General features: G+C 44.9%; 1 protein-coding gene across 2 annotated transcripts; it reads right to left on the minus strand.

The window, feature by feature from the left end:
- Nucleotides 1-23,222, minus strand: LOC308121726 (CLOCK-interacting pacemaker-like). Of its 2 annotated transcripts, XM_080483154.1 has the most exons (5): nt 23,037-23,207; nt 22,824-22,918; nt 12,519-12,709; nt 12,235-12,392; nt 1-2,028 (listed from the first exon to the last, which is right to left on the minus strand). In XM_080483154.1, the coding sequence occupies exons 3-5, from the start codon at nt 12,700-12,702 to the stop codon at nt 985-987; spliced, it is 1,386 nt and encodes a 461-aa protein (XP_080339280.1). In that variant the 5' UTR covers nt 12,703-12,709; nt 22,824-22,918; nt 23,037-23,207; the 3' UTR covers nt 1-984. The 2 variants fall into 2 exon arrangements, with proteins under 2 accessions (XP_080339280.1, XP_080339279.1); XM_080483153.1 differs by lacking the exon at nt 22,824-22,918 and having other exon boundaries at nt 23,037-23,222.
- Nucleotides 23,223-23,639: the final 417 nt, after the last annotated feature.

The following is a 23,639-nucleotide window of genomic DNA, read 5'->3' on the forward strand; positions in this document are numbered from 1 at the left end:
TTGTGGGAAATAGTTTTTAATGGAATTTGATTTAATTTATTGCCATGAAGCATCAAGGCCCCTGCATCCTCCCTTTTTGAACCCAAAAGAACAAGAAGAAAGTTCAGAAGTGACGTCAGCCAGCTGCCAAAAAAAATGTTTATTCGCCGGGAGAGTTCATAGAAAAAGCTGTCGAACTTACAGGCCACGCCCCCTCACCACAGGTCACGCCCCCTCACAGCAGGACCACTCCTATGAAGCAGCTTTTCAACTGCACAGCTTATTTCTGGCCTCCAGTGTTTTCAGAAGTACATTTCTCTGAACTGTTCCAGTAATAACAGAGCTTCTGTCTGAGCGCCATGCTGGTTGGTTTGATCTACAGGAGCTGAGCTCAGAGTGATGCGTTCAGGTGCATCACGTAACTCCGCCCTCCGACATGTTAATGAGCTGCAGGGCTCCTACAGTAGTGAGGCTACAAGTTAAACATTAAAATATGACTGATAGTTATTAGTGAGCTGGAACACATGAGCAGCACGGCAGAGCAGAAGTTTCAGCAGAGCAGCACCGACATACTTCAGCCAGGATGGTTGGAACAACCAAACCAAACTTCATCCAGAAGGAGCTGGAAGAAGAAATGAGGTCATTTTGTTCAGCAGGACCTGCACTGCTGAACTTTCTTCTTCTTCTTCTTATGGAGGAGGAATCGGCCTTAAAAACAGAAACAACCCATCCAAACACAAATGTCCTCGTGTTTGTGCATCGTACATTTAGCTGTCACCAGTATATTCCTGCCTTCATCTAAAATGTCGTGAGCTCCAGTAAGAAGTCATCGTGTGATTTCCCAGACGAAGCGAACACATCACAGACTAAAAGCTCAGAAAATGTTACTCTTCAGTATCTCAGAGATTAAAAAGCACATCCAGTCCCCCCCCCCTCCTCCTCCAGAAGCTACAGTGGGTGGTGTTTAGCTGGTGAGCTCTGTGGTAACAGTGGGGGTCCTCCTGTTCAGGTGGAGTCTGGTGAGGGGGCGAACAGGGGCGAAGGTGGAGATGTTCCATTGTCCACGTTGTGTAAAGACACCACTGACGGAGAGCTGCTGTGTACAGTGGTGGTCCTTCTGTGGCGCTTCTTCTGTCTGTCCTCCTGGTTCCTCGTCCTCCTGAGCGTCTTCAGATGCTCTCCGTCTAAGCCGGGGTAGGAACCCGACTGGTTCATGGCCTGGACCAGTTTGTCCAGGCTGTCGGAGCTCTTGTTGCACCAGCGCTGTCCGGCCTGGGCCGCCTGGCAGAGCAGCTGTGTGTGCTGTCTGAGCTGGGCCAGCTCTCCGTCGGTGGCAGTGCTCTGCTTCAGAAGCTCTTTGGTGCGCAGCGTGATGGCCAGCAGGCCCGACTGACTGAGGATCTCAGCCGTGTTGAGGAAACGACGCTGGCGCGTGTTGGAGCTGTCCAGGGCCGAGTGATAGGAGCTGTTAGCCGTGGAGGAAGACAGAGATGAAGATGAAGGTGAGGAGGACGAGGGAGAGTCTGAAGGTGTCTGGGAGCTGGAGACGGAAGGGGAGCCCATGCCATCCTGGACGCTGTGGCCTCTGAAGCCTTCCCTCTGGACCGGCCCTGGACCGCGGCTCGGCTGCTGGGGGCTCTGGTGGAGGTCGCTGGTGGTGGACACGGCATCCCACTTCTCTTCCTCAATGCAAACTCTCTTGCTCTGGGTGTGGCCTTCACCTCCACTCTCTTTGGCGTTCTGCGTCCATGTGGTTCCTTTCACCTTGAGGTTGTCCTTTCGAGGGTGGGGGGCAATGCGAGGGAAGGAATTCAGGATTGGGAGGTACGAGTTCTTGCTGCTGTGGTTCTGTTTGTTGCAGCTGCCTCCTTTTTTGAGTGGGGCCTGTGGTGAGGGCAGACTGGGCGGAGGTGGAGGCCTGGAGGACGGAGGGGCAGAAAGGGCTGGTTGCTGGAGCAGCAGGAACCCAGTCTGTGGTTTGGCTGTGGCGAGGCTGTGCCAGCCTCCGCTCCAGGCCAGGGGACGGTGGAGGAGCTGCTCTGGTGTCGACTGTCACCAGCAGGGGACGAGTTTGTGAGCATCAAACACAGAAGAGAGGAAAGAGAAAAGAACAAAAGACAGGGAGAAGGTTAAAGTCACAGACAAAAATCTGAAGTGAAAAAATACAGTAACTTGAATGGATTCATCTTTTAGAATGAGAGAAAGTTTAGAAAATCCCTATGAAGCCCAATTTAAACATCTGAAACTCTGAATATCGAGACGGCGTCATCTTCTTTTTTTCTTTACAACTTTTTATTTTAACTATTTCCAAATTTTAGTTACAAACAATAATAACAACACCGACTTACAGCAAAAACAATTTAAAACTAAAATAATAACAAAAAGGAGTCGGTTGTGGAGAGGATCTGACCTTGGACTCAGTCCAGTTCTGCCACTCTCTGACTGTCCAGCAAAGTTTTCCATTGAATAGATATATATTAGATATATATTTCCTCCACAATGTCCAGCCATTGGTGCTTTTCAGCCACTTTCTTGTCAAGGTCTTTTTGGTAGCAATGGTCAATATTTTAAAGAGGAAAGTGTCTTTTACCAGGTATTAATCCCAGATATACAATCCGTGGGTCCCTGGGTAGTTTGACGTTTAAGATTTCCTCCATTACTTGAATGACATTGTTCCAGTACGACTGTAATTTTGGACCAAAAGATGTGGGAGTGTTTGGCGTCCACATGTCCACGCCCTGTCCAACAATTCTGTTGTAATTCGGATTGTTTAGTCTTTGTGTGCGGGGTTATAAAAAAGCATCTAAGGCTTTTCCAACCTAATTCTCGAGCTCATTGAGGTTTGTTGTGTTGCACATGGAGAGCCATTGTGACGACGTGATTTTGTTTTCAGGTGTAACGAGCTTCTTCCACTTCCTTCTTGGAGATGGCGATACAGTTTTGATCCGATCTTTGAAGGAACTCTCTTATATGCGCCCGTCTGCCACTAATAATACCAACTTCTGAATCTCCTCTGATAAAAGCATTTTCTCTTCCTTTTGATAAATGTTCCATAACTGTAAATACCGCTACACGTCTGTTTTCTAACTTGAATTCTTGTTTGAGTTTTTCAAAGGATTTAAAGGTTTTTCCTTCAACAAGTGTACATATTGCTGTTCTTCCTCTCTGTCCACCTGGAAAACGTCTCGTCTGACACACTGGGACCAAAAGCAGGTGTTTGAGATGGACGTATTAATAACTTACTACCTCCTTCCAGTTTATTTTTCTTAACAATCTCAGACTATATTTTAAAAGTGTTACTCAAGATTGTATTTTCTTCTTTATGATCCTTAATTTCTTTCCCCCCTGATTTTGCAGACGGTGGCACTTTATATTGAATTCAAAGTGTTTCCACTTTGCGTGATATTCAGGAGAAGACCAATAAACTAAGTATTGCAGTTGAGCCACACAGTAGTACTGTTTGAAGTCAGGCAGGGCGAGACCTCCTCCTCCTTTATCTAACTGCAGTGTTCTGAGGTTTATCCGTGGTTTACCACCTGCCCAAATAAATCTAGATATTAATTAGTTTCATGCGGAGAACTGGGATTCTGGGATCCTGACAGGGAGTGAGAGGAGGAGATATAATAGTTTGGGCAGCACCTTCATTTTTATCGTCTCTGTCCTCGAGCTGAAGTCCAACATTCATGTTGACCAGCCTGTTATGTCTTTCTGGGTTTTATCCTTCAAAGTATAATAATTAGATTAATACAGATTATATGAGTTCTGTGTGATTATTACTCCGAGATATTTTAACGGTTTTGATTCCCACTTTAATTTGTAGTTGCTTCTAATTTTGCTGTTTGGTGTATAATGTAAGCAGAGAACCTGTGTTGTTTTTAATATTCACTTTGTACCCGGACATCCTACCCAGGTTTTCCAGAGTGGTTAAGAGTCGGGGGATTGTTACATTTGGTTGTTTAATAAAGGAAATATCATCGTCAGCAAACAGACCTATTTTGTGCTCCTCAGTTGTTGTTAATCTTTTCCACTCCAGAGTTTTGTCTGACGTCCTGGGCTCAATAAATAAGACAGAGGGAGGGGCTGAGGCAACGTCCCTGTCTTGTACCTCTTCTGAGGTTGAAAGTATCTGTTTTACATTTCATATACAGTTGTGCTCATAAGTTTACATACCCTGGGAGAATTCATGATTTCTTGGCCATTCTTCAGAGAATATGACTGATAACACAGAAACCTTTCTTCCACACATGGTTGATGGTTGGGTGAAGCTATTTATTGGCAAACAACTGTGTTTACTCTTTTTAAATCAAAATGACAAAAGAAAGTACCAAAATTACACTGATCAAAAGTTTACATACCCCAGTTGTTAATACCATGTATTGCCCCCTTTAACATCAATGACAGCTTCAAGTCTTTAGTGGTCGTTGTGGATAAGGTTCTTTAGTTTCTCAGATGGTGAAGCTGCCCATTCTTCTTGGTAAAAAGCCTCCAGTTCCTGTAAGTTCTTGGACTGTCTTGCATGAACTGCATGTTTGAGATCTCCCCAGAGTGGCTCAATGATATTGAGGTCAGGAGATTGAGAGGGCCACTCCAGAACCTTCCCTTGGTTCTGCTGTAGCCAATGACAGGTCAACTTGGCCTCGTGTTTTGGATCACTGTCATGTTGGAACATCCATAAACGTCCCATGTGCAGCTTCCAGGCAGATGGGTGAAAGTCTTCCTCCAGTATTTTCTGATAACATGCTGCAATGATCTTGCCATAACTTTTGGCCAAGTTCCATGTGCCTCTGTAGCTCACACATCCCCAAACATCAGTGATGCACCTCCATGTTTCACAGTAGGAATGGTGTTCCTTTCATTATAGGCCGTGTTGACTCCTCTCCAAATGTAATGTTTATGGTTGTGGCCAAAAAGTTCAGTTTTGGTCTCATCACTCCAAAGGACTTTGTTCCAGAAGTGTTGAGGCTGGTCTCTGTGCTGTTTGGCGTAATGGAAGCGGGATACTTTGTGACATTTGCAGAAATGGCTGTCTTCTGGCGACTCGACCATGCAGCCCATTTTTCTTCAACTGCCTCCTTATTGTGCATCTTGAAACAGCCACACCACGATGTTCCAGAGAGTCCTGGATTTCAGCTGAAGTTATTTAAAGATTTTTCTTTGCATCTCGAACAATTTTCCTGGCAGTTGTGGCTGAAATCTTTGCTGGGCTACCTGACCATGGTTTGGTTTCAACTCATTTTCTACTTCTTAATCAGCGTTTGAACACACTGATTGGCATTCTCAATTCCTGGGATATCTTTTTATACCCCTGTCCTGTTTTATGCAGTCCCATTACCTTTTCTCGCAGATCCTTTGACAATTATTTTGCTTTCCCCATGACCCAGAATCCAGAAACGTCTGTGCAGCACTGGATGAAAGATTAATGGTCTGTCAGAAACCCAGAAACTCACCGACCTTTTATACACACACACTCATTACAAACAAACAGGTCACAGGTCAGGATGGGAACCTTGATTAGCCATTCAAACCTGTTTGTGTCAACTTTTGTGCATGTTATCAGGTCAAAGTCACTGGGGTATGTAAACTTTTGATCTGGGTCATTTGCATACTTTCTTTTGTCATTTTGATTTAAAAAGAGTAAACACAGTTGTTTGCCAATAAATAGCTTCACCCAACCATCAACCATGAGTGGAAGAAAGGTTTTTGTGTTATCATTCATATTTTCTGAAGAACGGCCAAGAAATCATGAATTCTCCCGGGGTATGTAAACTTATGAGCACAACTGTATCTATTTTAATGTGAGGGGAAATAATCAGTTAAGATTCCAGTGATTCTATGGCCTGTACACACTTTTGGATCAACCCGCTGACTCGAAGACTTACTTCATGATTTGTTACTCCTTTTCCTTCGTTCAACCAGAACCTCAACCCAACACTTAGAAGAAGCTCGGGGGAAAAGAGCTGGCCTTGTCAATGAGCGGCAGCGATTGGGAAACCTGTCTTGTTGATATTCACAGATGTTCAGTAAACTCAGGACACCAGCTCATTCAGGTTAAAGTTATCCACAGACTACATTACTCCAGAACCAAGCTCCACTCTTTCTTTCCTTCTGTTTCTTCAATCTGCTCAAAATGCCAGCTGGCCGAGGGAACCCTGAGCCACCTCTTCTGGCTCCGTCCCAAATTAAGTCAGTTCTGCTCTGATATTTTCAAATGTTTCTCCGAGGTATATAAGGGCAATATCCCTCCAGAGCCAAATACTGCAATTCTAGGTGGCTCCCAACACCTACCAATGCTCACCAGTCTGCACTGTAAAACTACACAGTATGGGATGACTGTTGGAAAAGGGGCCATCTTAACTCGGTGGACGGGTTAAGATGGATTGCAGAAGTCACCAGTTTATTACAAATGGAAAAGATCCGACACAACATCTGTCTCAGCTCTGCAACCTTTAATAAGATGTGGCAACCATTCCTACATTTGTCAATAACGACCTCTCAGTAATGCTATGATCATTTACCTTTCTGTGAACGCAACTTCAGGTCTCTGACTTTTATATAGTACTGGGTACTCTCCGAATGTCAATGTATATATTGTTTTGAGCATTTATATGTTTAGGGACCGAGCAGAAAGGCCCAGGACCCTATAGTATTTGTAATGTTTCTTATTATTCACCTTTTTTTGCACCAAACTGGCATAAAAACTCACCAAATTTGACACGCTCATAACGGCGACCACGGCCCGAAGGAATGTCGTAGAGAGATCAAACCAAAACTCAATTGTTCGCCTCATCGAACCCTAAAAATCACGTGCCAGTACCCCAGATCTAAATCCGACAGGACGTCCGCAGTCCAACCCACCAGCCTAGGGTCAGAACTTCAGAATCAGAACCAGAGGCCAGAACCGAGTGTCTGATATTCTGGTCTCCAGGACGACCAACCAGTTTCCCCGGAGAAAGACCAGATAAACTACGGCTCAGAGAACCTCTTTGTTTTTCCTCAACAAGCAGGAAAAGCATCACAGACCAAGTGACCAAGTCCTCTGGTCTGAAAGGAACAACCAGGATGCTGCAAAGACTCTCCTGAACCACCGGCTTCTTCTCCTCCTGAACCGCCGGCTTCTTCTCCTCCTGAACCGCCGGATTCTTCTTCTTCTTCTCCTCCTCCTGAACCACCAGCTTCTTCTTCTTCTTCTCCTCCTGAACCACCAGCTTCTTCTCCTCCAGAATCACTAGCTTCTTGTCCTTCCCCTCCTGAATCACCAGCTTCTTCTCCTCCAGAATCACCAGCTTCTCCTCCTCCTGAATCACCAGCTTCTTCTCCTCCTCCTCCTGAACCACCAGCTTCTCCTCCTCCTGAATCACCAGCTTCTCCTCCTCTTTCTGAACCACAAGCTTTTTCTCCTCCTGAACCACCAGCTTCTTCTCCTCCTCCAGAATCACTAGCTTCTTGTCCTTCTCCTCCTGAACCACCAGCTTCTCCTTCTCCTGAATCAACAGCTTCTTCTTTTCCTCCTGAAACACCAGCTTCTTCTTTTCCTCCTGAAACACCAGCTTCTTCTTTTCCTCCTGAAACACCAGCTTCTTCTCCTCCTCCTGAACCACCAGCTTCTCCTCCTCCTCCTGAAACACCAGCTTCTTCTCCTCCTCCTGAACCACCAGCTTCTTCTCCTCCTCCAGAATCACTAGCTTCTTCTCCTTCTCCTGAACCACCAGCTTCTTCTTCTTCTCCTCCTCCTCCTGAACCACCAGCTTCTTCTTCTTCTCCTCCTCCTCCTGAACCACCAGCTTCTTCTTCTCCTCCTCCTGAACCACCAGCTTCTTCTTCTCCTCCTGAACCACCAGCTTCTTCTTCTTCTCCTCCTCCTCCTGAACCACCAGCTTCTTCTTCTTCTCCTCCTCCTGAACCGCCGGCTTCTTCTTCTCCTGAATCACCAGCTTCTTCTCCTCCTCCTGAACCACCAGCTTCTTCTCCTTCTCCTCCAGAATCACCAGCTTCTTCTCCTTCTCCTCCAGAATCACCAGCTTCTTATCCTCCTCCTGAACCACCAACTTCTCCTCCTCCTCCTCCTCCTCCTCCTGAACCACCAGCTTCTCCTCCTCCTCCTCCTGAACCACCAGCTTCTTCTCCTCCTCCTGAACCACCAGCTTCTCCTCCTCCTCCTGAACCACCAGCTTCTCCTCCTCCTCCTGAACCACCAGCTTCTTCTCCTCCTCCTGAATCACCAGCTTCTTCTCCTCCTCCTGAATCACCAGCTTCTTCTCCTCCTCCTGAACCACCAGCTTCTTCTTCTCCTCCTCCTGCTCAAGGCAGCCAACCACAGTTAGCAGGAGTTACTAACAGCTCCAGGAGCCAGCAGCTTCTCTCAGCCTGGACAACAATGACTGACGCAATCAATACATGAAAAAAGCACAAGTCTCCATTAGGGTTGCAAAGGGGCGGCAAATTTCCGGAAACTTTCCATGGGATGTTAAGCTGGGGAATTTCGGAAATAATCACAATTGGAAACTTTCTATGGGAATTAAGGGAATTTATGGGAATTATTGGAAATGTATGGGAATTTACTGGAAATTTTGGGTAATTTAAACAAACTGTATCATATACAAATATAAATGTAAATATTTGTGTTTTGTCATAAGCAAACATCCATGTGAAATAATACAATTAAAAAACTTGACATTTCAACAGATTTATTTGAGTAGAACTTCAGTTTTAATTCTTGAACAATGAACAATCAATTATTTTAATGGACAACAAAAACATGAACATGAACTCCCCCACCCAATCAAAAAGTAAAATGCCCCCCACCCCCAATGAAAGTCCATTCAAAATTCTAAATGAAAGAAGAAACAGCATCACATTTGAGGTGGCTATAATAAGCTCGCCTCTTAAATGATTAACGAAATGAAAAATATCTGTCATTTAGCACCTAACTTAGCAGCTAGCTAGCTACTGTATGAATACATTTTTAGTAAATTATTGTAAGTTAAACAGTAATACCATTATAGAGCAAATATATTTACCCCATAATATTATAAAAAAAACTTGACTTTATATAATCTGCAGGTTCAACAGTGTGGCTTCAATAGTCTAAAGTGTGGCCATCTGTGCATGTGGTGGAGGAGTGCACAGTGTGTGCAGGGGCGTGGCCTCACTAGTGCATGCAGGGGCGTGGCCTCAATAGTGTATGCAGGGGGCGTGGCCTCACTAGTGCATGCAGGGGGCGTGGCCTCAATAGCCCTGCAGTCAGCAGTGCTGTGTGCATGTGATGGAGGAGTGTACTTGCATTAAATCTGGTTGTTTTAGCCAAGATTATGCTGCAGTATATTTTCCCAACTATATTTAAGTTCCCTGTTGAGGGCCAACGTTCAATTGTGTACATTTCTGTTTTATTACCATAAATTCCCAGTTATTCCCATGGAAAGTTTCCAACTTTGAAAATTCCCGGAATTTTGTAACCCTAGTCTCCAGATAGTGACGGATACCCCGCAGAGTGGTAAATGTTCAAAGACGATTTAACACCACTACGTCTGGACACCTTCAATTGGACACTGAAAAACAATGAAATGCCATCATCATGGACTGAAGCAATAATTGCAGTCATTCACAAACAAGGAAGAGATAAAGCATTGTGGGAATTATAGACCTATCTCGTTAGAAAATGTGAACTATAAAATATACACAACAATAATCTCAAAACGACTGAATGCCTTCACAGCAGAAATGATAGAAGAAAACCAAAAAAAGAAGACAAAAACACAGATGCCTTCACTCCACTCCACCAAGAGAGATTCTGGAATCATTCCATCTTAACTGGAGCTTAAACAAATATACAGTGAGGCAAAAAAGTATTTAGTCAGCCACCGATTGTGCAAGTTCTCCCACTTAAAATGATGACAGAGGTCTGTAATTTTCATCATAGGTACACTTCAACTGTGAGAGACAGAATGTGAAAAAAAAATCCAGGAATTCACATTGTAGGATTTTTAAGGAATTTATTTGTAAATTATGGTGGAAAATAAGTATTTGGTCACTTCAAACAAGAAAGATCTCTGGCTCTCACAGACCTGTAACTTCTTCTTTAAGAAGCTCTTCTGTCCTCCACTCGTTACCTGTATTAATGGCTCCTGTTTGAACTGGTTATCTGTATAAAAGACACCTGTCCACAACCTCAAACAGTCAGACTCCAAACTCCACTATGGCCAAGACCAAAGTGCTGTCGAAGGACACCAGGAAAAGAATTGTAGACCTGCACCAGACTGGGAAGAGTGAATCTACAATAGGCAAGCAGCTTGGTGTGAAAAAATCAACTGTGGGAGCAATTATCAGAAAATGGAAGACATACAAGACCACTGATAATCTCCCTCGATCTGGGGCTCCACGCAAGATCTCATCCCGTGGGGTCAAAATGATCATGAGAACGGTGAGCAAAAATCCCAGAACCACACGGGGGGACCTGGTGAATGACCTGCAGAGAGCTGGGACCAAAGTAACAAAGGTTACCATCAGTAACACACTACGCCGACAGGGAATCAAATCCTGCAGTGCCAGACGTGTCCCCCTGCTTCAGCCAGTGCATGTCCAGGCCCGTCTGAAGTTTGCCAGAGAGCACATGGATGATACAGCAGAGGATTGGGAGAATGTCATGTGGTCAGATGAAACCAAAATAGAACTTTTTGGTATAAACACAACTCGTCGTGTTTGGAGGAAGAAGAATACTGAGTTGCATCCCAAGAACACCATACCTACTGTGAAGCATGGGGGTGGAAACATCATGCTTTGGGGCTGTTTTTCTGCTAAGGGGACAGGACGACTGATCCGTGTTAAGGAAAGAATGAATGGGGCCATGTATGGTGAGATGTTGAGCCCAAACCTCCTTCCATCAGTGAAGCTTTGAAGATGAAACGTGGCTGGGTCTTCCAGCATGACAATGATCCCAAACACACCGCCCGGGCAACGAAGGAGTGGCTCCGGAAGAAGCATCTGAAAGTCCTGGAGTGGCCTAGCCAGTCTCCAGACCTCAACCCCATAGAAAATCTGTGGAGGGAGTTGAAAGTCCGTGTTGCTCGGCGACAGCCCCAAAACATCACTGCTCTCGAGAAGATCTGCCTGGAGGAATGGGCCAAAATACCAGCTACTGTGTGTGCAAACCTGGTAAAGACCTATAGGAATCGTTTGACCTCTGTTATTGCCAACAAAGGTTATATTCCAAAGTATTGAGTTGAATTTTTGTTATTGACCAAATACTTATTTTCCACCATAATTTACAAATAAATTCCTTAAAATTCCTACAATGTGAATTCCTGGATTTTTTTTTCACATTCTGTCTCTCACAGTTGAAGTGTACCTATGATGAAAATTACAGACCTCTGTCATCATTTTAAGTGGGAGAACTTGCACAATCGGTGGCTGACTAAATACTTTTTTGCCCCACTGTATATACCTGTGGGTCACCATCGCTAAAGAATTATCAACACTGTACAAAGAAAACTATGACAAACTAACACAACTTATATAAAATGACATTCAAAGATGGTCCACCTGGATCTTACCTCGAGAATCAAAATAATTGAAATAAATATACTACCTAAGCTTCTCTACCTCTTCCACGCTCTACCTACAGATGTCCCTCGTACCCAATTCATGAGCCGGGACAGGATGATATCTGGATTCATCTGGGCAGGAAGGAAACCCAGAATCAGGTATGAAACTCTCCAGCTGCTAGAGGGTGACGGAGGAACGGTCTCCCAGAACTGAAAGAATACTTCTACTCAGCTGGTGTAAACCAGACGACTCAGCTAAATGGAAGGACAGGGGCACCCCATCCAAAACATCACTGTCTATAAAGAAGCATACACTAAAATAAAAAAACAACTGGATTCAAGTACATTGTTTACTTTAGAATTATGTGAATTACTAAAGTGGAAAAATAAAAGCAGGTTGAGGAGTTTTTCAAGAGACAAAACTTTTTTTTTATTAAAAATTGAAGAACTGTCGTGAAAACGCTGTGGTTGGAGGTTCTATTTGGTCACATTTTACATGTTCACTTTGGCGGCATTAAGTAATGTGATTACTATTTGGGCCTCATTTATTTAAGCCATCTTTTCATCTTGAAGTTTATTTACTTTCCCTTTAAACTGAAAGTGATCCTGATCCGAGCCACAGATTAATGAAACGCAGCCTGATGTTTGACTCGACACATAAAGAAGAATTTCTTTTTGCATGAAAGAAGAAGTGACGCCGTGGAAGTGAACGTCTCACCGGTTTGACCAGCACGTTGTTGAGGACATAAACAGGCGGGCGTTGACCATGTGGACTGCGGCTGGAATCTGCAGCGTTTGCGCTGTTGCTGTTGAGGTTTTTGCCGTTTTCTCGGACAGGTTTTCTCCTGCTGCTCCGCTGGTCATCAGAACCGGCCTCTAAGCAGCGGGGGACAAGGTCGGACAAGGGGGACAAGGTCGGGGACACAGGTAAGAAAAACAAGACATACGCCAGCGTTCGTCTCTGATTTTCTGTTTCAGAAACCTCATGTCCACACGGCTCACCTGAATATCCGGAGTCTTTCTCAGAGTCCCTCTCGGAGTCGCGGCGCAACATGTGCTTGGTCAGGTCACTCTTTCCACCAGGAGAAAGAGTGACCTGCAGGGTGCTCATGTTGCTCTTATCTTTGGCAATCTTGGAAGTGCTGTGGGGGACACCCTTCCTGAAATGTCCCTCTTCTATCGGCATAGCCAATCTGTAAAGAGTAAGAGCACAATCAAAGATTTCCTTCTGGAGAAGCGGCAGCAGTCAGAGGCTGCCGGGTTTACAGCTGGACTGAAGACAAGTCATATCAGGAACATTGCTTATAACCAGGGACGTCCTGATCACACTTTTTTGCCCCCGATATTGGTCCGATTTTTCAGAATTGAGTATCGGCCGATACCGACACTTTCCCGATCCGATACTCACATAGCTATTGCAAATATACTCAATAGTCTATTTTTGGAGGAACTAAGACGTCTGAAGCTAAAAGCACTATTGGCAGAAGCTTTGTTTAGATAGAAATTATTGTAAAACTCACTTATTGAATCAAAATTCTTCTCTTTCTCTTTAGTTGTTGTTGTAAACTGAGGAACATCCACACGACGGAAAAACTATCTTTTTCCTCCCTGTCCTTCCCCCAAAAAACTTCCGTCCACACCTCACTATGAACACTTCTCAACACGAGGCTTCAGGGCATGTAGTACACATGTCAGGCCTTTAGGGGCGCTGTGACTCAAACACAATAAAAACGCAGAAGAAGACAGACCACATAGAAATTTAGAAGTAGACTTCTGCACATAAACACATAAACCACTATATATAACTCTAGTTTTATAGGTCTATGGCCCCGCTCCGCCTGCTTCTAGCTTCTGCAGCTCGACCGGAGCTTCTAGTCCCTGATTGTTCTGGTTATTAGGTGACGTAGCGGAGCGTGTTTTTTTTTTTTTTAGATCGGCGGGGTGATCGGCTGGATTTGCCGATCCCCGATCACTCACAAATCACTAATATCGGCCCCGATCCGATATCTACCGATCGGATCATCCCTACTTGTGTCGTCATCGGGACTCAAAAGAAAAGTGTTTCCTTGTTATTTCAGGGCTGGTTTGTTCAGAGAAGAGTGGATATATTAATTTTAGTGCAGGTAATTCTACAGTAGCATGCTGCATTACTCACAGCACCTGAGAACGTATCTTTCACTTTATCCTGCAGCGACTCTGTATAGAACTCTGAACATTGAAAACATTAGTTATTCTGTGAAATGAAATGTTGAATGTAGTTTCCATCGATTCGGTAGAGGGTCTAGAGCAGTTGTGTCCAACTCAAATTAAAAATGTTGGTACTAGTCCAGGGCTGGACGGATTCAATCTTCATTGAAAACGTTGGAATGGGCTTATTGAACATTTGGAACCATTAACTAACAAAGCAAATATGTTATTACTTATATAACAACATCAAAACTCTGTTACATTCATTTCTCATATATCGACCGGCAGCTTGGCTTTCTTATGAAAATATTTTACCAGGAAACAACAAAGACAAACACATAAACCAGTTTGCTGCAGACCAATCTAATCCAGATTCTTCCCATTCTAAATTGTAGGACGTATGTATCCACTCTTACCATGTCTCTCGTCCGAGGTTCTACTGAACACATAAGTGAGAGGCTTTCAGCAAGGTGGCGCTATTTTTTGGTTCGTCTTTGTCGAAGATTGACCGTCCAAATGACGTCTGGAGGCTCGTTGCTTTAAACTGTGTCGTGAAACGGAGCTGCTGCAACTTAAACTGGCTTTAGAAGCAAATATACTGCCGGTGTTCCACCGAGCCCCCCCCCCCCACGGAGGACAAGCTGTACCAGACCCAGTCCAGGGGCCTCATTTATAAAACTAGGATTCCTACTAAAAATGTTTGTGTGCCCAAAAGCCTTTTCTAGATCCAGTCCACCTGGAAGGTTGACCGTTCAGGCCCCGCCCCCAACACGCCCACTTTCTATGCAAAGTGCCTCGTCAATATTTTTACATCTCAATCAGACTGTTGATTTCCGGCATTTGATGCTAAATCCTGACAGAAAAGACGAAGCAAAGGAATTTTACTGAGAGAAATAGTGATGGAGGAGGTGGAGGTCAGGAGATGATCTTATCTGGTGTCACTATTCCTGTCACGATAACAAATGTTGCTGGACGATTAATTGTCCCAGAAATTATTGCGATAAACGATAATATTGCCGTTTTGATACCATTTTTCCACTAATATATTAACAATGGTATAATAATACAAGTATACCCTTTTAAAGATAAATAAACTTTTATTTCTTAAGAATATTTAAAATAGGAATTGTATTATGAAAAAAGAGATTGTAAATATCCAAAATAAAGAATCAAAACAACCTCATGTCTCCTTCTCCTCCTCACGGGGGGGTCTCATGCTGCTCTCAGGTGTACCAGGTGCCCCCCCCCCCCTCCCCACACAAGAGTGATTGACAGGCAGTGTTGGGAAAGTTCAGTTTCTACATGAACCAGTTCAGTTCATAGTTCTAAAAATAAACTTTCATTCATTCATTCATTTATTCATCTTCTCCCTCTTATCCGTTTCCAGGTCGCGGGGGTGTCAGTCTGAGCACCGTCACCCAGATCACATCGCACCATTTAAGAACCTTTCTGCAGGTGGAGAGCCCACGGGAAGGTGGCGCCCGGCGTGGGACACGAACCCTCTACCTTGAGATTATGAGTCTCATGCTCTACCAACTGAGCTAGCCGGGGGACAAAAATAAACTAGTTCCTAATAATTGTTTTTCAATATGTTGCTGTGAGCTTTGGAGTTACGTGATGCACCTGAACGCATCACCCAGTATCAGCAGCATGAAGCTTGTTAACCCTTAAAAAGCCGAGTCGTCCACCGCAGGGTTCAAAGCAATTAAAAAATAAAATGTAGCTGCTTGTCGTCCAGAAAGTACTGTAACCATCCTAAGATGAAGTATTAATGGTGAGACAGAGTCTGAGGTAGAGCTGCTGTCTTCTACTTGTTTTTGTCGTGATGCTTCACATTTTAATGACGTAGGCGGTGGAGCCACTCTGGTGGCTGCTGTTGCCAGATTGACTGTTTTCCCCCTAAATGATAAAACCTGTTTACAGTGAGCCTTACTGGGTTTTCACTGGAAGGATCAGAAATCTGGCAACTCTCTAAAACAACATTAAACTGTGAGATGAGGAGGTCAGAGGTGAGTTACATCATGGATGAGAGTGACATCATAAAGGAGAGTGACATCATGGAGGAGAGTGACATCATAAAGGAGAGTGACATCATGGAGGAGAGTGACATCATAAAGGAGAGTGACATCATAAAGGAGAGTGACATCATGGAGGAGAGTGACATCATAAAGGATAGTGACATCATGGAGGAGAGTGACATCATGGATGAGAGTGACATCATGGATGAGAGTGACATCATGTAGGAGAGTGACATCATAAAGGAGAGTGACATCATGCAGGAGAGTGACATCATGCAGGAGAGTGACATCATGGAGGAGAGTGACATCATAAAGGAGAGTGACATCATGGAGGTCAGAGGAGAGTGACATCATGGAGGAGAGTGAGTTCATGGAGGAGAGTGACATCATGGTGGAGAGTGACATCATGGAGGAGAGTGACATCATAGAGGAGAGTGACATCATGGTAGTGACTCCACCGTGTGTCAGAGTGTCGTAGAGGAAGGAGACATTTAGGTGGAGACCAGCAGACTGATAAAGTTCAGTTTGATCTGGTTATTAAATGTATAAATTAAATATTTGAACGGTGAAAAGGTTCAGTGGACTTTAGGTTTTATCCTCAGTCACTAGAGGTGGAGGAGGAGGGTGGAGGAGGTCGTCTGTCTCCAGAGCATCCAGAGCGCATGACCGTACCTCGAGCGGCTTTTATCAGGATTAACAACCATAATGTAAAAATACACTAAACTGTATCACGTCTGTATAATAATAAAATAAACAATATAAAATCTATAATTTCTTTATTTTACATGTAAACTTTGGTAAATCATCTCAACTGCAGTTTTTTTTACATGAGACTTTCCCAGAGACTCACTTTGTTACCGTGTACATACAGTTTAGTATATTTGTACCTTAAAGCTGTAAATCCTAATAAAAGCAGCTGGAACAGAACAGACGTCCCCAGAGACTGGAGACAGACAGTCAGTGTCCTCCTGAGGACGGAATCAGTTTTTACACTGGAACATCCAAACTGCAGCTTTACTCACTGTGACTGTCACCGTGCTGTTTATGTGTTTACTCTGGATTTACACTGATTGTTACTCACTTTGTCACAGTTGATAATCAATCAGTTCTATCCTCTGGATCATTGATAATCAATCAGTTCTATCCTCTATCATTGATAATCAATCAGTTCTATCCTCTGGATCATTAATAATCAATCAGTTCTATCCTCTGGATCATTAGAAGATGAAAGTTTAACATATGAACATGGTTCTGCTGATTCAGCAGTAACGTTCCACTAAAGAAACATCTAGAACTCTGCAGCTTGACTGTTTATGATCACGTGGATCAATAAGTCTGATATTTAAAGACAGTAAACGTATGAGATGAATCTGGTTCAGTTCTCCACCTCACCATCAGCACCACCAGGTTCTCCGTCTCCACAATGTGCTGCTCAAGGTTCTAAGTCGTACCGGTACCAACATTCTCCCCCAAAGTTTATTTTTCTAGATCACAAACTTTGAGTGGGAAGTGGCGTATGCATCTTTCAGGACCTTTTGTGCTTCAGCAGCCTTTATAAAGAGGTCCTGGTCTGCTGTGGAGACTTGCGGAGGTGGTGGGTTTGCGTCCATTAAAAAATAAATATTAAAAAAAGTTAAAGCTTTAACCCTGGTTTAAACAAAAAGTGTAACCGTTACTAACGGCAACAAGGGAAACTCACAAGGATCAAAAGAACAGAACGTGAAAAATGCTGGAAAAAAACTGGAATTTGCACAATGAAAATCAATTTCAGCTGCAAATCCTATAAATCGATTAGTTAGATTTTTTGCCGAGCCTTAATATTCTCCCATCTTCAACAAACTCCTCTCCGGTTCAATAAGAACGTTTTTTGCAATTTTTGCCAAAATTGTTTGCTGAATTGTTAAAAATCAAATCAACCGATTCCCAAACGTTCTCATCGTTTTAATGTCTGTCGCTGCAGCAGCAAAGATCTGGCAGAAGAAAAATAACTAGAACATGCTCTAGTCTCTCGTCTCCTCTCCTCAGTCTAGTCTTTCTAGTCCCCTCTCCATGTTCTAGTCTTTCTCATGTCCTCTCCTCGGTTTAGTCTTTCTAGTCTCCTCTCCTCTCCATGCTCTAGTCTTTCTAGTCTCTTCTCCTCTTCATGTTCTAGTCTTTCTCGTCTCTTCCCCTCTCCATGTTCTAGTCTTTCTCGTCTCCTCTCCTCGGTTTAGTCTTTCTAGTCTCCTCTCCTCTCCATGCTCTAGTCTTTCTAGTCTCTTCTCCTCTTCATGTTCTAGTCTTTCCAGTTATTAACACAGAGATTAAATCAACAATATATTTGAGAAGTTATGCAGGATATGATATTAATGTTATCAACCCCCCCCCCACCACCCCCCAGCTACGGCCTTCCACTCTGTTAAAGTCAAACTGCTCTGGCGAGAGCTGCGCTCTGGAACGAGCATCAGATCCTTCTTCCTCCAGTATCTGAGCTGTTCTGAGCCTCGGCTTCTCTAAAAGTGAACTTTGTCTTCCTGACTTCGTCTCACTATTGCCGCCACCGTGTGCTGCTCTATGTGGTCCGGTCTACCTGCTGGAGCCGACAGCCCAGCCAGTTACTAGGTTTAGGGGACAAACACCTTTTCACACTGGGCCATGGAGCTTTGGACTTTTCTTCCTCATTAATAAAAATCTTCATTTAAAAACTGAATTTTGTGTTTATTTGTTATCTTTGACTAATGTTTCAATTGGTTTGATGATCTGAAACATTTAAGTGTGGAAAACATGCAAAAACGTAAGAAATCAGGAAAAGAGCAAACACATTCTAACCCCATATATATATATAAATATATATATCTTATGTATATTTGCAGCAATGGCCTTCTGTACACACCAATATGGCCCTTTGCACCATTTGGACAGAGGAGCCGCTGGCGGTGCTGCTCTCTGCTGCCAGATGTTCTCTATCTGCACCGTCAGGAAAACCCTTAGATCAGTGGTTCTCAAACTTTTTACACCAAGTACTACACAGAAAATACTTGGCTCTCCAAGTACCACCATAATGACCAACACTATACAGCGTAGTAAGCCTAAGTATTCATCAAAAACAAGGCAGAGGTTTTACTCCTAAAGAAGTATATTTAATATTGTCAGCCATTGTACCATTGTACACAGTTAGATTAGTAACACTGCCCTTAAATATAGGAAAATAAAAGACTGTACTTAAATAATGATTCAATTAAAATATATTGCACAGAAAAGTTAAATAAACATTGTACTTTAATAAATGAAAAACAAACGAACAAAAAACTCTTCAAGATGAAATAAAGCTGTACTTAAATGTTAAGTAAAGAATGTAAAGTACTTGATTAAAAAAATATCAAAACAGGCTGACTGAACACACACACACACACACACACACACACACACACACACACACCCACACACACACACACACACACACACGAAGAACAATAAGATTAAGAATAAAACTATGATAAACAGATGGTCAATGGATTCTAGCGAATGTCTCTCTATCATTCTACTATAGATCTGGGATCACCCCTCCCTTCTCGTGTCACATGGCCCCGCTTGAGCCAATCGAAAATCAAACATGGCTGCCATTTCAGAAAATGATGTTTTATTCACGGACTGAGTATTTCAGACGATAAACATTATGAAGTAGATAACGGCTTCAGAAGCGATTGAAGTAACTCCTCTTCCACCGTCCAGTTCATCCATATTAGTAATCAGCGGGCGGCGTTACGGCGGCGTTTCGGCGGCGTTACGGCAGTGGCGGCACTTTGTGTCACGATCGCCCATAATGCTTAGCGACCTGCTAACCTCCGGGACTCGACGTGAAAAGTCATTTTACACACAAAATACTTCTGGCTGGCTAAATCCCGTGTTTTCAGCTGCAGTACAGAATAAGTTACGGGTATAAACGCTCTACCGTGGGTTGCCATGACGCGAACCCAGAAATGAGGTCCCTCTGTCGGGGTCAGTCCACAGAAAGCACCGCTGAATAACCGTTTTCACATAAAAACTTTATTTTTTATTCATGGTACAGGGGAGGAACTCCTGGAAATTCATGTTCAGAAACATTGTCCGGAGCCGTATAGGCGGAGAGGCCCACCTGTGCCACCATCAGGTGGGCATGACAACGCCCCTTCATCCTCCCTTTTTGAACCCATAAGAACAAGAAGAAAATTCGTCAGTGACGTCAGCCAGCAACTGAAAAAAAGCTTTTTCAGCAGGACAGTTCATACTCCGATAAGAAGTTGCCGAACTCGCAGGCCACGCCCCACACGGCAGGCCACGCCCCACACAACAGGCCACGCCCCCTCGCAGCAGCCACACGTCTGTGATGCGGCATTTAAACTTTTCAACTGCACAGTATATTTCTGGCCTCCAGTACTTTCAGAAACACATTTCTCTGAACTGTTTCAGTAATAAAAGAGAGTTGTTGGTCCGGTATTAACTACATGAGCTGACAGCTGTTCGTGATGCGTTCAGGTGCATCATGTAAAAGCCTACACTCCGACATTTTAACGAGCTGCGGCGCTCGTACAGTAGCGATGTTACGAGCTAAATATGATTAAAATATGACTGATAGTCATGAGCGAACTGGAACACGCATGAGCAGCACAGCAGAGCAGAAGTTTCGGCAGAGCAGCTCCCACATAGTTCAGCAGGGCGGTTGGAACAGCCCAAACTAATTTCTTCGGCCAGAAGGAGCTGGAAGAAGGAAATTACGTCATTTTGTTCAGCAGGACCTGAACTGCCCAACTTTCGTCTTGTTCTTATGGAGGATGAAGAGGCCTTAACTGTTGATGTCAGCGCATTTATATCTATTTCAGTGATCCTTTGGCGTACCACTAGAGGGAGCCCCGAGTACCACTAGTGGTACACGTACCACACTTTGAGGATGACTGTATTAGATCATTCTGTGTTGAAAATCCCCACAAAAAAAGCACCAACACAATATGAAATTAAATATTTTCCGCCTTCGTCAGCAGTGATCGGTGTGTTGTAAATAAAAGCCGTCATAAAAGATGGTGGACACTAGCGAATCAGAGAGGATCATGGGATGTTCCCGACGTCAGTGCAAACAATCTATAGCGTGTTGTCCTCTGCAAATGTCTGTGTGGTTTCATCACTAAATAAAGCAACAGCGCCCTCCAGTGGCCTGGTAGACTAACTACACCGCTGTCTGTGTGTCCGCCGCTGCAGTGGAAACACAACGCTCTTTAACGGACTCGGTGTCGTCATGTGAAACGTTGTGGTGTAAACAGGGCCTGACACTGGCAGTGGCTGAAAAGCAGCTGCAGAGCAACAAACAAGCTTTGAGGAAACGCCAACAATGTTTAGGAGACGGCGGTCCTCAAGGGCGTGAGCACGACAACAGCAGGCAGCCACCGACCAGAGACCAGGCAGCCACCGACCAGAGACCGGGCAGCCACCGACCAGAGACCGGGCAGCCAGCGTCCAGAGACCAGGCAGCCACCGACCAGAGACCGGGCAGCCAGCGTCCAGAGACCGGGCAGCCAGCGTCCAGAGACCAGAGACCAGGCAGCGACATGCACATCATAGAAACACTCACATCAACAGATGGAGAAAGTTACAAAACATTTAAATCACAAAGGGCAGCGGCAGCCAAACGCTGCAAAAGGCTTCATCTAAATGTTAAACAGAACATGTTCCTAATGCGCTGAAGAACCTTCAGGATCCGTTTTAATCAGAGGACTATGTCCTGAGAACAGGTTGTGTGTGTGTGTGTGTGGGGGGGGGGGGGGGGGGGGGGGTTACAATGGATATGTGTTTATTCTGCTCCGTGGGATGGAGGGGAAAACTGTCCACTGTAAAGACAGTAAAACCATTCTGGGATTTATTCTTAGGCAGTCCACAAAATACTGCTATTATCTACCTCTCTCTCTCTCTCTACCTCTCTCTACCTCTCTCTACCTCTCTCTACACCTGATAATACATGTATATTCTATGGAAAAGTAAGTCTTCATCATCTGTCTCATTTCATCACACTTTATTTTAGATAAGAGAGTAAAAAGCACCAACAAACAAAGGGTGTTTATAATGTTCTGGTCCACTGGTCCCGTCTGTCTCTCCTCCTATAAGAACATGTGGAGACTCACACCAGAGTTCTGGTGTCAGTGGAGGTGCACATGTCTGCCGGTGTAAACAAAAGCCTGGCAGGTCAAAGTGATCACATGGATGGACAAGATCACATGGCCCTGCAGCAGCAGGAGGAGGAGCAGCAGCAGGAGGAGCAGCAGGAGGAGGAACTGGAGGAGTAGCAGGAGCAGCAGGAGGAGGAGCAGCAGGAGGAGGAACTGGAGGAGTAGCAGGAGCAGCAGCAGGAGGAGGAACAGGAGGAGGAGGAGGAGCAGCAGGAGGAGCAGCAGCAGGAGAAGCAGCAGGAGCAGCAGGAGGAGGAGGAAGAGCAGCAAGAGGAGCAGCAGCAGGAGCAGCAGCAGGAGCAGGAAGAGCAGCAAGAGGAGCAGGAGCAGCAGCAGGAGCAGCAGGAGGAGGAGGAACAGGAGGAGTAGCAGCAGGAGCAGGAGGAACAGGAGGAGGAGGAGCAGCAAGAGGAGCAGCAGCAAGAGGAGCAGGAACAGGAGGAGGAGCAGCAGCAGGAGGAGTAGTGGCAGGAACAGCAGGAGCAGCAGCAGGAGGAGCAGCAAGAGGAGCAGAAGCAGGAGCAGCAGGAGGAGGAACAGCAGGAGGAGCAGCAAGAGGAGCAGCAGCAGGAGCAGCAGGAGGAGGAACAGGAGGAGGAGCAGCAAGAGGAGCAGCAGGAGTAGCGGCAGCAGGAGAAGGAGGAGCAGGAGCAGCAGCAGTAGGAGGAGGAGCAGTCGGAGGAGGAGGAGCAGCAGCAGGAGGAGCAGGTCCCTTGCAGACTGGACCTTCACAGCTCTTATGTAACCCTGCTGAAGCACAGCTGATCCTCAGGCTGGAGGTTGGGCGTGTTGATGAGCCACAAACACTCAACAACTGATCCGGAAAGATTTCAGTTCAAATTACAGCTTTTAAAATAGAGTTAAATAAATAAATAAATAAATAAATAGTTAAATAAAGTTGTTGGTGTTCAGCCATCACCTGAACTCACCTGAGCTCTGAGCCTGGTGAGGACTACCGGTTCTGTTAGAGGACAACAAACATCCCGACACCAGGAGGAAATAGTTCCACCTTCTACCTGCAGATCTGAGGACAATGTCGATATTTTCACCTGGAATCGATCCAGACAGACGCGTCGGGGAAAGAATGTTGATGAGCAGCAGAGCGGAGTGACGATGACCCCGGGGTCAAACCCATGACTCACCTGCAGCTGCTTCATCCACGAGGGGAAGGAGACATGAGGAGGCGCGTGTCCGCAGCGGCCGCTGGGTCCGGGCTGCTCTCCGCTCCGGGAGGAGAAGGAGGAAGAGGAGGAGGAGGAGAAGCGGCCGGTCCTCCTCCTCCCACCACACACATGAACGCACACACACTTTCTGCCTCCATGCTGCTCATCTGCATAGCCACGCCTCCTCCCTGACGCTTCAGCGAAGCTCCGCCCAATCACTGTGCCGCGACACGTGTCTGAGTACTGACGTCAGGGAGGCCACGTGAGCGCGCCTCTGTGGGACGGCGGTGTGTTGACGTGCTGTTGTAAAAAGGAGTGTGCGTGTAGGCGGGCTGACAGGCAGACCTCCTCATGTCCCCCAGGACAGCATAATCTCTCCTCCACGACCAAATACAGACATTCTGATTGGGTTTATTCAGAGTTACAGTCAATCCAGTTCATTTTATTTATAGCACAACAACATTCTAGATTTTGTATTTTGCCATTTGTACACATAAATGACCAGTTTAGGCACATAAGTATTCTCGTGCAGGGCTTACCTGGAAGTGAACAAAGTCATCTCCAGGCACTAATACAGAGACA

Source organism: Lipophrys pholis (assembly GCF_963383615.2).
Source record: "Lipophrys pholis genome assembly, chromosome: 16".
In the NCBI taxonomy this organism is placed as follows: Eukaryota; Metazoa; Chordata; class Actinopteri; order Blenniiformes; family Blenniidae; genus Lipophrys; species Lipophrys pholis.

What these genes read in the sequence shown, in the direction of transcription:
- LOC308121726 (XM_080483153.1), bottom strand. Translation starts at nt 12,702, where the DNA reads ATGCCGATAGAAGAGGGACATTTCAGGAAGGGTGTCCCCCACAGCACT. An exon ending in GAAAGACTCCGGATATTCAG is followed by an intron (nt 12,393 to 12,518) that starts GTGAGCCGTGTG and finishes CCCGCTGCTTAG; the next exon opens with AGGCCGGTTCTGATGACCAG. An exon ending in ACAACGTGCTGGTCAAACCG is followed by an intron (nt 2,029 to 12,234) that starts GTGAGACGTTCA and finishes TGCTGGTGACAG; the next exon opens with TCGACACCAGAGCAGCTCCT.